Here is a 16,098-nt window from a genome sequence, read left to right on the forward strand (position 1 = left end):
CCAGGATGGTCTCGATCTCCTGACCTCGTGATCCGCCCGTCTCGGCCTCCCAAAGTGCTGGGATTACAGGCTTGAGCCACCGCGCCCGGCCAATATATTTAATTCTTAAGTGGAGTAACTGTGTCTTTTTCCAATCAGCAGGAAATAATATAATTTTCTTAAAACCTTTGATACTCATAACTATTTCTCTATGGTGTTAAGAGAGAATAAAATAAAAATCAGAAAATATATATTAACAGGAAAATCCTGAGGCATCTGATGGCACCTTATTTGAGCACGGTGGCTCTTTCATAGGTATGTTTTTTCACAGTTTGATTTTAGCTTACATGTTCTCCTAGAAAAACTGTCTCTAGTTTACATGTTGAAATTATATGTATCAATATTTCAAGTCACTTGGCAAAGAGTATGGTACTTTTATTCTCAGATGATTGGATTTCCTGGATAACTGGAAAGCCATTGCTTAAAAATACAAAAATACACAATGTAAATTATACATTATATATACACACATACACACGATATATCCACACATACATGTAAACACACACACACACACACACACACACACACACACACACACCCTACCACTCCCTTTTTTTTTTTTTTTTTTTGAGACAGGGTCTTCTCTGTTGCCCAAGCTGGATTGCAGTGGTGTCAGCACAGCTCATCACAGCCTCAACCTTCTGGACTCAAGTGATCCTCCCACCTCAGCCTCCCAAGTAGCTGGGACTACAGGCATGTGCCACCTGGCTAATTGTTTTAATTTTTTTAGAAATGATGTCTCGCCATGTTGCCCAGGCTGGTCTCGAACTCCTGGGCTCAAGTAAGCCTCCCACCTTGGCCTCCCGAAGTACTGGGATTACAGGCATGGGCCACTGCATCCAGCCTATCCTAACATTCTGCATCATACTAATGCTTACTTTGTTTTTCTCTTCGTACTGCCGCCTAGATTCAGCCAGCTGTTCTTCAAGCTCCAGCATCATATCTTTGAGGGTATCAACCTGGTACATGAAGTTTGTCTTCTCATTGTCTAGCTGAGCATTGGAAACCATAGCCTTCTTATATTTCTCTTCAACTTCTGCTAGAGAGTCCTGTGGAAAGCAGGTCATATTTTTGAAATTGCAATAAAAAAAATCAAAACAAAGAATCATTCAGTATTCTGTTAAAAAAAAACCCTCAGTCCTAAACTTAGACTGTATTTCTTAGAGCAAATGGATCAGAGGAAGAAACACATGGCAACTTCAAATGCATGGAAATTCCCCTTTTCAATTTGGTCAAATTCTCATTGCTCAGAAAATTCGCTAGTAAAAGCAATGTACACACTCATTAGAACAAACGAGACACCAGTATGGAAAGGGATGTTGTCACAGAGGCAGTAGAGTCTCTGGCCCCACTCAGTAGCTGGGGAATCCTCCCAGCATGGTGTCTTAGGGCTGGATGTCAGGCTGTTCAACAGATTTCTGAAGAATCACTAGAGGCGTGTGACCAGCCCCTGTGAAAGAGCCAGTGTGTGATGGCTGAGATAACTACTCAGGGCCACAAGCCACAGTGACCACCAACCAGCCCTACTCTGGCTTATGAACCAGGAAAGGAGCAGTAGTGATTTCAGATTTTTGACCCATGGGAAAATGGCATGCAGATCTCACTGGGTAGGTCCTGGAAAGACAAAGGTCATTCCCTTTGAAGAACAGTCCAGAGAAAGAGGCCTGTAAAATATGCATGGCAATACCCTCACTTGCCTCACATCCTTGCAGGTCCCCAACATGAGGAGGCTAAGGTGATTCCAGAACAGAGAGAGCAGAACCGTCAGGGCGCATACATGCAGAGCTAAAGGCAGAGGCAGGAGCTGCCTGTTCAGGCGCAGCAGTGGCTACGAGGGGGCTGGAGGGACCAGTGCTGGTCTAGCTCTGCACCTCCACACCAGGACAGCTGTTTCAGGTGGGACCAGAGGGTCTCTGGTTGATTCAGTGGCTCCTCACCAGCTGTTTTTAATTTTTTTTTTTTTTTGAGACAGTGTCTCACACTCTGTCACCCAGGCTGGAGTGCAGTGGCACAATCTCGGCTCACTGCAGCCTCCACCTCCCGGGTTCAAGTGATTCTCCTGATTCAGCCTCCCGAGTAGCTGAGATTACAGGTGTGCGCCATCACACCCAGCTAATTTTTATATTTTTAGGAGAAACGGGGTTTTGCCATGTTGGCCAGGCTGGTCTCAAACTCCTGACCTCAGGTGATGCACCCGCCTCGGCCTCCCAAAGTGTGAAATTACAGGCGTGAGCCACTGCGCCTGGCCAAGGGGCTCCCTTTTTCTCAGGAATTGAAAGCCAGAGTCTTATTTTTCCCCCTTTCAGGAAAGGTGACAGATATGAAGATAATGAATTAGTCATGATTGATGTCACCTCCTCTGTCTGGTGCCCTTTGATACTAAAAGACGACCTCTCAGGTACTTTCTGGGGGGCTGAAAAGGAAGTAACAGATTTGCCACCTACTTCCAGATCCACAATCTGCTGCTCCCTAATAAAGACAGTCACTGATTGATCACCTTACTGTCAAGGAACAGGGCAACCACATCTCCTGGCTGGTGCAATGAAGTCACTGCACACTCTAAAAGCAGGGTGCACATGCTCCAAGAAAGCCAATGCCACAGTCAGTCTTTACTTCAATTAGCAGCATTTTACAGGATGCAAATAATTGGGATGTTTCGAAAGTGTGGCACGTGAGGACGGCCTTATTAGTAGACATCAGATATTTTGAGAAGCAAATCAACCTAAGCATTTTTGTATACAGCTACAACAAAAGTGAGAAAACCAAACCTTCTTCAAGTGTCTGGTACACGCCTATGGGAGATAAGAAACTGGTTTGAAGCCTAGGGGAAGGATGGTGAGTACAAGACATGCGTCAGGGAGTATGTTAGTAACCTTTTCTACTGGGGAGTTACATTTTCAAGTCTTGGTTCAAACAATGCATTTGGGAAAATGGTGAGTGTACACCCATGCCGGCATTCCTGCCATTTTGAGTTCTTCTACAACCTGGAGCCTCTTTACAGTAAGCATGCACTTTGAATTTCTTCTTTAGGATTTTGTTTTTTTTAAGTGAAGTTGGGTTAATAAGGTGAGACCACACTTCTGTGAATTGGTACCTTCATCTCTTTCAACCCCTGCATGTATTTGCCTTCTACATCCTGAATCTGGTCCTTTAACTCGTTGAGTTCCTGGGGGAAATGGCAGAAAAGGCAGATGATGTCAAGGGAAAACAGGTGATTCCCCAAATCTTTCATACTTCAGGGTACTTCCTATTTGGGTAGTCTGAGCACCCAATTTTCTTTTTTATTAAGTGTTAAAGGAAAATAAACTTCACTATTTAAAGATTAAAGTTCAGGTGTATCCCACGTGATATTTTTACATGATTTTATGCAATCCTGGTGTATCTCATAGGATTTTACACAGTTTAAAAAACAGGCAAAATAGAGCTTCTGAAAATGGTACAGGTTATTTCAACTCCTATTCAGTAATTCATTCAAGCACTTGGAGTTCCTACTCTGCAAGATACAGTGAGATGCTAGAGGCAGAAATCAGCAACACTTTTTCCCTGCATTTATGGAGCTCCAAGTCTCTACTTTGCCAAATTATTGGTGCCTGGAACAGCATCTGGCATGAGCCAGCCTCTCGGTAAGTATCTGAACAAATGAGTGGCACGCACAAGCTAAGGGCAGAGAAACAGCAGGACTGCCACCAACTCTGCTGTAGAAAGGCAAACAGCAGGCCAGGCACGGTGGCTCAGGCCTGGAATCCCAGCACTTTGGGAGGCCAAGGTGGGTGGATCACCTGAGGTCAGGAGTTCAAGACCAGCCTGGCTAACATGGCGAAACCCTGTCTCCACTAAAAATACAAAAATTAGCCAGGTATGGTGGCGGGCACCTGTAATCCCAGCTACTCAGGAGGCTGAGGCTGGAGAATCGCTTGAACCCAGGAGGTGGAGGTTGCAGTCAGCCAAGATCACGCCACTGTACTCCAGCCTAGACAACAACAGCGAAACTCTGTCTCAAAAAAAAAAAAAAAAAAAAAAAAAAAAAAAAAAAAAAAAAAAAAAAAAAAAAAGAAAAGAAAAGAAAAAGGAAAAAAAAGGGAAGCAATGAGGAGCTGCAGGTGGCCCAGGGGTGGCACATGGGAAACGGCTCTTCTGGTTTCGTAAACTTATAAAACATAGGTGTTGGAAGCACCTTCAAGGTGACCCCGGCCAACCTCTGGTGGATGCTTAAATCCCTATCTGTCCTCCCTGGCAAATGGCCATGCAGCTGCTCAGACATCCCCAGGGGGAGCAGCTTCTCTTTTAAACTTAGTTTAAAGCACTAGAAAATTCAGAAACAGAGTCAATTCTGGCTCCTTTCAGCTGCTTCTGTCTTGGTTCTGCTCCCTGGAGGACACAGGTCTAGTCACCTCACCTTCCCTTCCAGTCTTCAGGTTTTCAGATGCACTGTCCCTAGGTACTTTAACAAATAGCACTATGTTTCTCTCTAACACATGGAATGCTACCAAATGCCTGGCACTGTCCTGGGTGCTGAGGATAGAGCAGAGAATAATACCTACAATACAGCGGGAGAAAAGAAATCATTAAAATACAGAGATGAGATCTACTAAAGGCATATTACAAAGAGAAAGGAAAGGGCATGTTCTAGGCCGAAGGGGAACACACTTAGCGGGGAAGGTCGTGTGAAAGTAGGTAAAGCCGTGTCCAAACATGTGGACTGAATGTCTACGCAGACCAAGCACACAGAGACGACGAAGCACAGAGATGACCAAGCGCATCAACACAACGTGCCTAGTGCTCTCACTAAGGTATGCCCCGGGTGCTGAGGGGCAGAGGGGGCCGGTACACAGTCCGCCCTGCTGGGGGGTCAGTGGGTAGGATCAGATTCCTGCAGAAGACACTATGTGAGCTGGGTCTTGTTGTTAGAACACCATATTTTATGGGAGGTGAGGGGGACAGGACCAAGAAGAAAGATCCAGAACTTTATGAATTAAGTCTTTTTTTTTTAATCTAAAGACTGATTTTGACAAAAGGTTCTCCCAAGTCTAAGAAAAGAGCATCTCACCTTGATTTCCCTGATGGATGCCTCGGTGTCGATGGAGATGGAGGTGTCTCCGCTGCCTCTCCGAGAGGAAGTCCCACCCAGAGAGGCCAGCGTGGCTGCAGACAGGCCTGGCATATTACGAGACCCCTGGAACGTTGAGAGGATCAGATGCTGATATGGGTGTCCCCACCCAAATCTCATCTGGAATTATAATCCCCATAATCACCACAAGGCGAGGGAGGGACCTGGTGGGAGGTGACTGGATCACGGGGGCAGTTTCCCCCATGCTGTTCTCACGATAGTGAGTGGGTGCTCAGGAGATCTGATGGTTCTGTAAGTGTTCGACAGTTCCTCCTTCAAATGTTCTCTCTCCTGTGGCCTTGTGAAGAAGGTGCCTGCTTCTCTTTTCACCATGACTGTAAGTTTCCTGAGGTCTCCCCAGCCATGCGGAACTGTGAGTCAATTAAAGCTCTTTTCTTTGTAAATTACCCAGTCTTAGGAAAGTTCTTTATGGCAGTGTGAGAACGGACTAACCCAGATGCGATTTTAGACAAAACCAAAACTGCATGTAAATCTAACATCACAGGACTGTTACTTTAATTCCATTTCCAAATTGGAAGCTCTTCATGGACTTATGGTAAGCTATAAGGAGAGGATCGTTTCCAGGCACCTCCTGGATGCTCTGTGATCAGCTGGATTAACCCTAAACTCCATGGTGGGGCCCATCATAAACGCCTCCCTGCTCTGCAGGGTCTAACGCACACTGGACAGGACTCCCGGTGGCCTACGTACAGGGAGGTGATGCCAGGTTAGGTGGGCCGCTTTCTAGTCCATTCCCTCACTGGAGAACATCTTTATTAAAAAGACCAAGCAACACATTTTCTTATCAATTTCATCCACAACTTTCGGGACCCTCTAGGTTTATGAACGATTCCTTACCTTCTCAGTAAAATCTTTTTCCGGTCTGTCTTCCACCTGTAGAGGAAAATGGACAACATATTCAATACTTTAAAAGCGTTAAATGGGTAACATGAAGATAGGGGCTAAGAACGATAAAAAACAAAAAACAAAACATTCGCTTCCTTCGTAATTTAGAAGCAAAAAAGTGGGATCCTCCAAATTTGGCTTTTCCCACCTCTCCTACTTGGACATCTGTGAGGCCCCTTCTCCTGTCCTCATTTGGATGTCCCTGAGGACCCTCTTCTCCTGTCCTCAGGTAGGAGTCTCACTGGGACCCACAGCAGGCTGTGGAACTACAAGAGGGGGTGCACGTGAGGAACGGACCCTGGAGATGGCCCTGCACCACGAGGATGTCTCGGGACAAGAGGCAGAGGCTGGTAGTGGGGTTACTTCTTTCCTGGCTCAGGACCCAACAAAAGACGGGCTTATTTTTTTCTCTTTCCTTTTTTTTTTTTTTTTTGTGGGGCTCAGGGGGGGGGAGGGTTGTTTAAACAAATATTAACTACCTGGGGTGCTGTCTTTTTTTTTTTTTTTTTTTGCACATTGAATGTTCTTATCATAAACCCACTGGGAAGGTTACCAAGATTGAGTTTGTCTCCAAACTCTCTGGGAAAAGCTGTCAACTAATCATGTTTTCCCCATCATGTCTTCAACCCAGCTTCCTGTAGCTCAGAACTTTTTCACTTTGGTTGTCAGAAAATCAGCCAAAGACATGCCTGGCAACTGCAGACCATATGCTTGATTCAGCAGATCTGAGCAGTGACCTGGGACTCTGCAGTCACCCTTGTGAGCTCACACAGAGATAATTCAGAATGAAGCTTGAGAAATCCTGATGGAGAGCTGCCAAGGCCACGGCTCACCAACACTTGATCTGCACAGACGCTGGTGCCGGGGACCAGAAGCTCAGTACAGGGGTGCAGGTGCTATGGTCAGGGTGCCAGAGAGATGGTGACCTCCAAATGACCACTTTCCATCTATGGCCCGAGTCCACGCTGGACCAGATGCCCCTGCCCTCACCATCCGGCCCCACCAGGAAGGCTCACTAACCGCCACCTTCCCTCCTGCAAACTCCCTCTACCTTCAACTTCTCCTCCAAGGACACCTGGAGCAGCACTAAAACAACATAACCAGGAGTCACAGCTGGTCAGCCAGTTAAGGGATCAAATGGAATCCCACAAAATACTCGGTTAATCCAGAAGAAAGCAAAATCCAAGACCAGCTCTTAGCTCAGGGTGGCCATGTTTAAGGGTCTTCTACTCAACAGATCCAAGCTAAACCCTGCGGCCTGGCTCCCAAAGCCATCACACGGTCTCACCCACCCACCCTACACCCGGGTCTTCAAAAATAAACTTTCTACTCTCATTGAACCAGTCTCCTGTGTTCCAAGAGCAGGAGCGGAAATGGGGGCAGAGAGGCCACATCTTTCAGGCCAGTAGGATGCAGCCAGGGGCAGGCTGGCCTCTCTCCCCTCTTTGCTAAATAAGCCCTGTGGGCAGGGTGGTGGTGGGGTGGTCCCTTTGCCCACTTAGCCACAGCTGCTAAGGACCCACCCAAGGCCCTGCCTAGACCATGTGTTCATGGGAGCTGTCCACAATCCCAGCTGTTTACAGCTCTCCTCCCTGATGTCCTGATGTCTCACGCTGGGTGCGGCCCAGCTATACCGCAGTGAAGACGGCTCTCTCCAACTGTAGCCCATACCACCTGCATTTGCTGGTGTGTCAAAATGCACATCTAGAGTTATTTTTTCAGATGTGCATGCCACATCAGCCTAACTGTGTACTTGGAGGCACCAAGGCAGACTCTGATCAGATGGGTACAAGGCAAGACTCTGATCAGATGCATACCAAGGCAGACTCTGATCAGACGGGTACCAAGGCAGACTCTGATCAGATGGGCACCATCTCATCTAGCAGAGCCCCAGAAGCCCTGCAGCCATGTTCTGAGTTGTGAGGATGACTGGAGCCAATTCAAGTGTGGTTCTTCTCTTCACGTGGGAATAAAAATATTCCTGAAATGTTTTTCAAATCAAAATTTCAAGGCCAGGCGCGGTGGCTCATGTGTGTAATCCCAGTACTTTGGGAGGCCGAGGCGGGCAGATCACTTGAGGTCAGGAGTTGGAGACCAAGCTGGCCAACATGGTGAAACCCCGCCTCTACTAAAATTACAAAAATTAGCTGGGTGTGGTGACATGCGCCTGTAATCCCAGTTACTCAGGAGGCTGAGGCAGGAGAATCTCTTGAACCCAGGAGGCGGAGGTTGCAGTGAGCTGAGATCATGCCACTGCAATCCAGCCTGGGCGACAGAGTGTAACTCTGTCTCAAAAAAATGTAACAAATAAAATAAAATAAATAAAATTTCAAATAACAAGGAAATGTGAACTATCTAGCACTTAGTTTCCTGGAGAATAAATTCATTAAATCTCCTGGGCCCAAAGCCTTTATCCCTTAGAATAAGTTAGTTTGTAGAACAAATACTAATAAGATGAAAATAAAGAGGCTAGTTTAACTCTTGGTGGGATATGAAAATCCAGTTTAATAGACTGCCAAGTTACCACTGAAAAGCCTGCAGCATTTTTGCTCCACGGTGTAAAATGAATGTTTTCTGGCTGCTGGTCAGCAATGGATAAATATTGTGGAGAAATAAACGAAGCTCAAGGAATGCATTCCTTTACCTACAAAAGTATCTGTGCCCGTAAAAGAAGGGCCTACCCAAGTCTTTTTTTTCTTTCTGGTATTTCTTGCAAGAAAGCTGAGAAAGAATAAACAGGTGGTCCATAAACTTTGATTTTGGGAGGACAGGGCTTTAACACATCTTTGTTCTGCATGGTTTTAATTGTAACCGTCTATACCTACTGTTTTTGTAATTTGTAAAGTATCAAATAAGGGGAAAACCCCCAAAAGCCATAGTTTGCTGTTTCTATCATTTTAAAAAAGTCCTTGCTCCGAAGAATGTAAAGGACTCAAAATAAAATCTGGGCATATTTTTAAGTAGAGACCATGCAGAGAAAAATTAAAAATTAAGCTCTTGATGAAAGGCGATGGCAGTGAACATTTGACCTGTCTCGTTTTACACAGCAGAGTAAATTTCATGTGTGTCTTCTGAATGAAAAAGGAATTTATCAGCTTTCCTGAAACACAGGAAGGCTGTTCCGCCCCGTGGAAAGCCACGCAGCCCCACTCGCGTCCACCAGATGGCGGTGTGTCGCAGCTGCAGGGGCCAGGCCCGGACAGACGCTGCAGGCAGCGGAGCCCACCTTAACAAGCCCACTTTCCTAAGCCCTAGCAGAGCCAGGTAAGGAATCAGGTGTTGTGTTTCATCTTGACATAAAGCACAGCACTTCCTCCCTAAAATGACTAAGAAATCTAAGACAGGACAGGATTTTAAACACTGTCACAGCCACTGCATGACATGGTGTGGGGACCCGGAGGAGGTGGGCATGGTGCAGAGAGGGGTCCAGAGGACACGGTGGCTGCAGGCAGTCCAGGCTGCTCTGCTCACCCACCCTAGCCCAGGACGGGAAAGCACCAGACCCTGCAGACAGTGGCCTCCTGCATGGGAAGGGCAGCAGCGCTGCACACATTGCAGCCTGTTAGCTTCATGACTCTCGTATTGTGAGTGATACTAAACATTTCAGGTCAGGGTGAAAACTGCACACTAACAGGTTTATAAAGTATGTGTGTCATATTTTATAGTCACAGCTGAGTGTATACAAAGACATCATTAAAAATCTACTGGAAACAGTCACTTCTAAAACACGTCTGTGGAAGTTTAGTTTACGTCAATTTTCCTTTCATAAACAAACGCTTCAAGGAGCACATTAAATATTTTATTAATTCCAAACTTCTAACATTGTGTCTAAAGGAGTTTACTATCTAGGCTCCTGTACACACGATGCCTGGTGAGGCTAAAATGCCAAGTTTTCCATGTTCTAGCCGCCTGTCCATTTTCCTAGAGAAAGAATATGTGGCACCTGTTCACGTGCCCAGAGAGACCCTACTCAAGGGCTCAGGTACAAAAAGAACCTGTCCCCAGTGTCCAGCCAGGCAACAGCAGACTTGGGTGGAAAAAGGGATTACCGAAGCAATATCCTTGTGAGGTCCCTCTTGAGACACAAATTAATAGCAAACACTGCTCAGAAAACACTGATTTTAAGGGTAAATTTCCTTCACATTTAAATGATAGCATAGTCTATCATTACAGTGACAGTTTTTGGTTATAAATCCATAATATGCACTTTACCCTGAATGACTTATCTTTGAACTCTGGTGTTTATAATTCAAGACCCGTTTTTCCACCTGGTCCCTGCCCCTGCCTCTCTGTGCAACAAAAAACATGAGTCAAAATAGTGTTGTTTTTCTAGTTCAAACGGGCAGAGATCTGAGTTCATTGCTCCTGTTTTCTCTGAGTACACAAGGGAAGATATCGACCCGGGCTCCCCTCAGGACATTACTGATGGATGTTTCAGAAACGTGGTGGCTTTGCCAGGTTCCCAGTGGGATTCTGGGGCTTGGATGACCCAGACCTGTTGGCTTCACCAGGTGGAGTCACTCTGCTTGGGTATGGCCCAAGCCTGGGCCGTCAAACCTCTGGATTCTAGCTCTCTGGAGGCACCTTTGCCTCCCCTCACACCCCCGCTGCTGGGCTTCACACCATGTGTGATCACCCGATGAGCTTCCATCTGCCCCCTATCTGTGAGTCCCATGAGGGCGGGGGCAAGTCTGCATTTCTCATACAACGGCCCTGTTTCTGGAACATTCTAGGTACTCAATAAAGAGTGAATGAGTGAAACACAACTTCCTCAAGGAGAAGATCCTGGCCATGCTGGAGAGGAAGAAAACAGTTCATCCACAGCATGGACGAAGATGAGAATGAGGTGAGAACAGTATTCTATGTCTGTCTTGACATGGGGCCGATGCCCTCTCTGCTTTCCCAAGGACCCTGGGAGGACCAAGTGGGTGGAGAAAACTTTAGGTCTTGACCCTGGTGGTGGTCTCTGGACACTGAAGCATTTTCATTTTCTCGAAGTGGGACAAGCAGTCACTTCCTTCTTTCTGGTTACTACTGCCCTTTAATAGCACTGCCCTCCCTCCACCCCTCGGGGGGCACCAGCCCTCCCTCCCCTGTAACGGGTATGACATGCTCACCTGTGCACCTGTGTCTCCCAAACCCAGGGCGGGACTCCCTACAGAGCCTACAGGGCTGACCCTGTCTGACTTCATATTTTTCTTGTCCTCTGTCCTCACTCATACTGGCCCTGGATACATGTTCCCGATGAAGTCCTCGGCCTGGGAGCATTTCCCATGAGCTCTCGCTACAACAACTGTATCCCATCCCTGGCTAACCCCAGCCAAGGAGAAATAAAGTAACCATGTGTTTTTGTTTTGTTTTTTTCTTTGTTTCTTTGTTTTTGCTTTTTGAGGGAATCATGACCCCTCTCTTTCCAGGAGAGGCACAAGAAGTTTACATGGCCAGCTAGATGTCCCAAACCAGGAATGAGAGCTGTGACATTTGAAACTCCCTGCCTCAGAGCACTGCCTGCTCCATGTGACCCCAAGGAAGGCCAGACTGGAGGGTCATTCACCTTTGCCACCACGCTTACTCCAGGCCCTGCCCAAGACCTGCTGCTCGTGCCTCCCAGGTAGAAGGACCGGCGAGTCCCATCCAGGCCCTCCTGGCTTCTTCCCATCAACAAGGCCAAACACACCCACTAGCACTTTCTGTTGGCCCAGGAGATCCAAAATATACCAGCAATAGTGTTAATGTCCCATGACGGAAAGCAGAAATGGAGCCGATTCAGTATAAGAGGACCATGAGTTTTAGAAATTATGGAAATGAGCTAGCTTAGTTCTGTCTCCCAGGCTCTCTTCAGATACCAGGGATGCTGCCTGTACTCACCGTTCTTCTATCCTCCACACGATCAGTCAAGGGATACCATAACCACATCCCCTAGGGAACTGCCCTGGACTCTACAGACACCCCTCTGCATTCTAAGAACTACATACAGGAGGTTTCATCAGATGTGGGGTCCCCAACCAACATAAGGCACCCAGGATGAGGAAAGGGACAGCCCCATCCCTCACTGCGGGACTGACCTTTGTTCCCTAAGTGTGCCAACCGCCCCGCAATCAACTGACCTTTGTTAGTTGAGCAATTGATTCAGGGAAGGAAGAGCAGATATAAGGAGATCACCCACCCCCATCAGGTCCCAGGACGCCCAGGAAGGCTGAACCCACATCTCTCTGTTTATGATCATCTACTACACCTGTGAGTAAATTTTCTGCAAATTTAGAAAACACATGACAAAGAAATTTGTATCATTTCAATCTCTTCAGTCAATTTCATATGACAAAGAAATTTGCGTCATTTGAATCTCTAAGTGGCTATATTGAGCCCTGTTATTTTGTGACCTCATCATATGATTGAATAAAGACAATGCTTAACAAAACCCAATTGTCATGTCTCACTGGAACCAAACAGAAGGTACGGAGGGCAATGGAACCAGGCGGAGGGTATGGAGGGCATTAAGGGTGTTTGCGATTCACTGAAACTAAAGCCACAACATTCTTCTGTCAATTGTAAATACTTATATTTTCTTTTCTTTTCCTTTCTTTTGAGATGGAATCTTGCCTTGTCACCCAGGCTGGAGTGCAATGGTGTGATCTCGGCTCACTGCAACCTCTGCCTCTTGTGTTCAAGTGAGTCTCCTGCCTCAGCCTCCCAAGTAGCTGGAATTACAGGCATGTGCCGCTACGCCCGGCTAATTTTTGTATTTTTAGTAGAGACGGGGTTTCTCCATGTTGGCCAGGCTGGTCTCGAACTCCTCAAGTGCCTCGGCCTCCCAAAGTGCTGGGATTACAGGCATGAGCCACCATGCCTGGCAATATTTATATTTTCTTTTCCAAAAAGTGAGTGTGAGAAGACAAAGCAATTCTACATTAAATTTATTACGGAAAATGTTTCTTCCTGGTAGTTTTAAGTGATCATGTAAGTTAGCTTATGTTTACTGCTCTACTATAGAGTATGAGATAATACAGAGATCCCAACTGAAAGGAAGACACAGGCATGGGGGCTGGCCAGGCTTACTGAGTCTGTGATCTGAAATGTCTTAGTTCACAACCATTTACTTTTGGTTATTTGAGTAACAGCATCAAGACCAACTTGTCAGGTTTGAAAATGGGAAATCATGTCATAACGAACAGCTGAGGATCTTCCTGTTATCGCCTGATGCACTCCGGGGAGAGACTTACTGGGGGGCGGTGTGCCCCTGGAGTTTGCACGGTAGCTGCTGCCTCGCACTCCCTGCACACATTTGCCTTCTCTCACTGCTGACTGCTGGGCTCTGGGATGGGGAGGGGTGGAACACAAACTCAAATGCCTGTGAGGCCAGCTGGGCAGAGCCAAATGCGTGACAAGATTGGATGTCTGCAACTTATACAGAGGGGAGAGTCTTCCCCCAGAGAAACAGGCACTGGTGTTGTAATGCCCGCCCCTCTTGAACTCTGCTTTCCTGCTCTCCACGGCCGGACGGAGGAAACATTCCTCTAGCACAGGAAAGCCATGCTGCACAGTAATGAACGGCACCTGGGCCGTGGCCTCGGGGTCATGAAAATAGTGGGTGGGGTGGAGGCTGCGCAGTTCTGCAACGTAGCCGCAGAGTCAGTGGCCAGAGACCCTGGGTTTTCTTTCCCAAAGAAGCTGATACCTGCATTTGCTGATACCTGAATGCAGGTATCAGGTGCGAGGTAGGAAACCTCACAGTTCTAGAACACTGCATCTAATTTAAAACAAATCACTAGCACCGTAATAGGAAAAGCCCGCCAAACAAGGTACATCTGCGCAAGCGGAGGTCTCAGCGCTGCGACTTCTTGGTTGCTAACTAGGAACGTTACCGAAATTGTAGGGCTCAGCATGCTGAAGTATGGTGTTCAGTGACTAACTTAAGAGCACATTTTAATGGCTCTATGACTGGGAGAAGTTTTTGTTTTTGTTTTCTAGAGACAGGGTCTCACTCTGTTGTCCAGGCTGAAATGCAGTGGCGCAATCACAGCTCATTGCAACCTCGAACTCCTGGGCTCAAGCGATCCTCCCACCTCAACCTCCTGAGTAGCTGCGACTACCAGTGCGTGCCTCCACACCTGGCTAGTTTTTTTCTTATTACTGTTTAAGAGATGGGGAGATCTTCCTATGTTGGCCAAGCTGATCTCCAACTCCTGGCTTCAAGAAATCCTCCTGCCTCAGCCTCCCATGTCGCTGGGATTACAGGTGTGAGCCACCACACCCAGCTCAGGCTGGAAATTTCGATACGGGTGGAGACGAACAGAGAAGCCTTGCCCATCTTTGCTTTTTCTCCCCAAGGTTTCCCACTGGCTCTTGAGGGTGGGAACCCTGGTCGGGTCGTGCAGCCTGGAGCCCCTTCCCTGGCCACATGCCCACCTCCCCTCCTCCATTCCCACACCCCCCAGGCCAAAACTGTCCTGCAAACTCTTCCTTTAAAAAGAGTGATAGGGTCACCTTCGAGTATCAGATCAGGTAAAACCGTGTCTAAAATTCCAACAACCCAGGGAAAAACACATAATAATGAGACTTCACAAGCTGGAGACAACCTAACAGGGCTCCTATTTTGTGAAACAAAATTTGGGCCACGCTGAGTGACAAACAGGATGCAGGGCTGTAAATCCGCACATTTCGAAGGATCTGAGAACCAGCAGGGTAACGAATGACTGGGGCAGAACTGGGAGCATCCCAGCATCTACAGGTCACGCTTTACCTTAAACGCTGTCTGGCTTTGGTCACAGGTAACACTTCAAGCAAAACATTTAAGAGTCAATACTTCAAATTTTTTAATCATAAAAAGAAAACCACACGTCCGTGCACATGGCTATATTACTTTCTCCCTTTGTATAAAGTTTCCCTCCTCTAAGATCCCCATCTCTAAGCACTGCTAACAATTTATTTTATGGTCCTTGAAAAGTTGAGCAATGTAATCCTAATAATATCACTGCAGAGTAATATTCTAAATTTAGAGACGTTGGAAGAGGAGGGTAAAGGGAAGCGGGAGGGAGGATGACGCTGAGTAGGAGCAAGGCCAGGAGGCCAACTTACCACAGGACTGGCCCGGGCCGAGCTGGCCCTGGAGGAGGCACGGGAGCTGGAGTTGAGGTGGCCGCTGTACTCCGAGGGCTGCCCACACAGCCGCCGCCAGGACACGCAGCCAGAAACAAAGGAACAGGGTCAGCAAAGGAGCAAGGAGAATAGAGGCCGACAGAAAACATGCTGTGTGAGTGGTGGAGGTTAGCCACGCACGGCAAGGAAAAGAGAGTTAGGGTTACACAGCAAACGCACATTCAAATCAGTGCTTGCTAATAAAAAAAAAATCACATTATCAGAGGAACACAGAATTTCTCAGAGTTAGGAAGAAGAAAATAACACAAAGCACCCATTCAATTGGGTGTGCAGTTGCACCCAGTGTAGACACAGAAAGTCACCTCGTGGATGTGGAAGTGACTGTTTTGAGAACTTAAGCTGCCTTCCGGCACAGAAACTGAAGACTCAGACAGGGTGCTTGGCGCTTTAGCAAGGGAACATTTTTGCTTCTCCACTATCTTTCCAAGTGGAAGCAAAATGAGATTTAGGGTTAATACAAAATTATGTATGGCTTTTTAAATTGCCAGATTACTTTCTACCTGGGTGGTTGCTATGTACATATCTGTCTATCCATTTATCTGAACTTTCTCACTTCTGGTGAAGGAAAATACCAGCAACTCCATTATCTGGAAGCCACGCCCTTGTAACTTTGATTTCTAGTCACATCTGCTGGTCTTAGACACATTTTCACGTTCTTATAAACATTCTCATATTCTTCTTGAGCAAGGTATGGAGGGGTGGGGGCAGGATTTGAACACTATTTAGGTCCTGACACGTCCTGAGGAGACCGTCAAGAGAGACCTATGCAGCACCCTACAGCGAGCCCTGCCACTGCTGAAGTCCCCTCCACTCCAGCCCCTGGACACCCTGCACTGTGCCGGGCACAGACCCCTCTGCTGGCCTCACAGGCTCTGCTGGGGACCTGC

At 47.0% G+C, this 16,098-nt stretch overlaps 1 protein-coding gene across 38 annotated transcripts in view; it reads right to left on the minus strand.

Annotated features, from left to right (window-relative positions):
- LRRFIP1 (LRR binding FLII interacting protein 1) overlaps window positions 1–16,098 on the minus strand; it is a 98,312-nt gene that overhangs the window by 32,222 nt on the left and 49,992 nt on the right. For 21 of the 38 annotated variants that reach the window (XM_017890345.1, XM_017890341.1, XM_017890340.1 and 18 more), the window contains 5 exons: window positions 15,131–15,208; window positions 6,008–6,043; window positions 5,090–5,215; window positions 3,137–3,208; window positions 921–1,091 (listed from right to left, as the gene is read on the minus strand). In XM_017890345.1, the coding sequence (XP_017745834.1) occupies window positions 921–1,091; window positions 3,137–3,208; window positions 5,090–5,215; window positions 6,008–6,043; window positions 15,131–15,208 (483 nt within the window). The remainder of the gene's footprint in view (window positions 1–920; window positions 1,092–3,136; window positions 3,209–5,089; window positions 5,216–6,007; window positions 6,044–15,130; window positions 15,209–16,098) is intronic. The other 17 variants (XM_017890334.1, XM_017890331.1, XM_017890329.1 and 14 more) reach the window with 3 other exon arrangements.

The sequence above is a fragment of the Rhinopithecus bieti genome, unplaced genomic scaffold (assembly GCF_001698545.2).
Source record: "Rhinopithecus bieti isolate Rb0 unplaced genomic scaffold, ASM169854v2 scaffold_19482, whole genome shotgun sequence".
In the NCBI taxonomy this organism is placed as follows: Eukaryota; Metazoa; Chordata; class Mammalia; order Primates; family Cercopithecidae; genus Rhinopithecus; species Rhinopithecus bieti.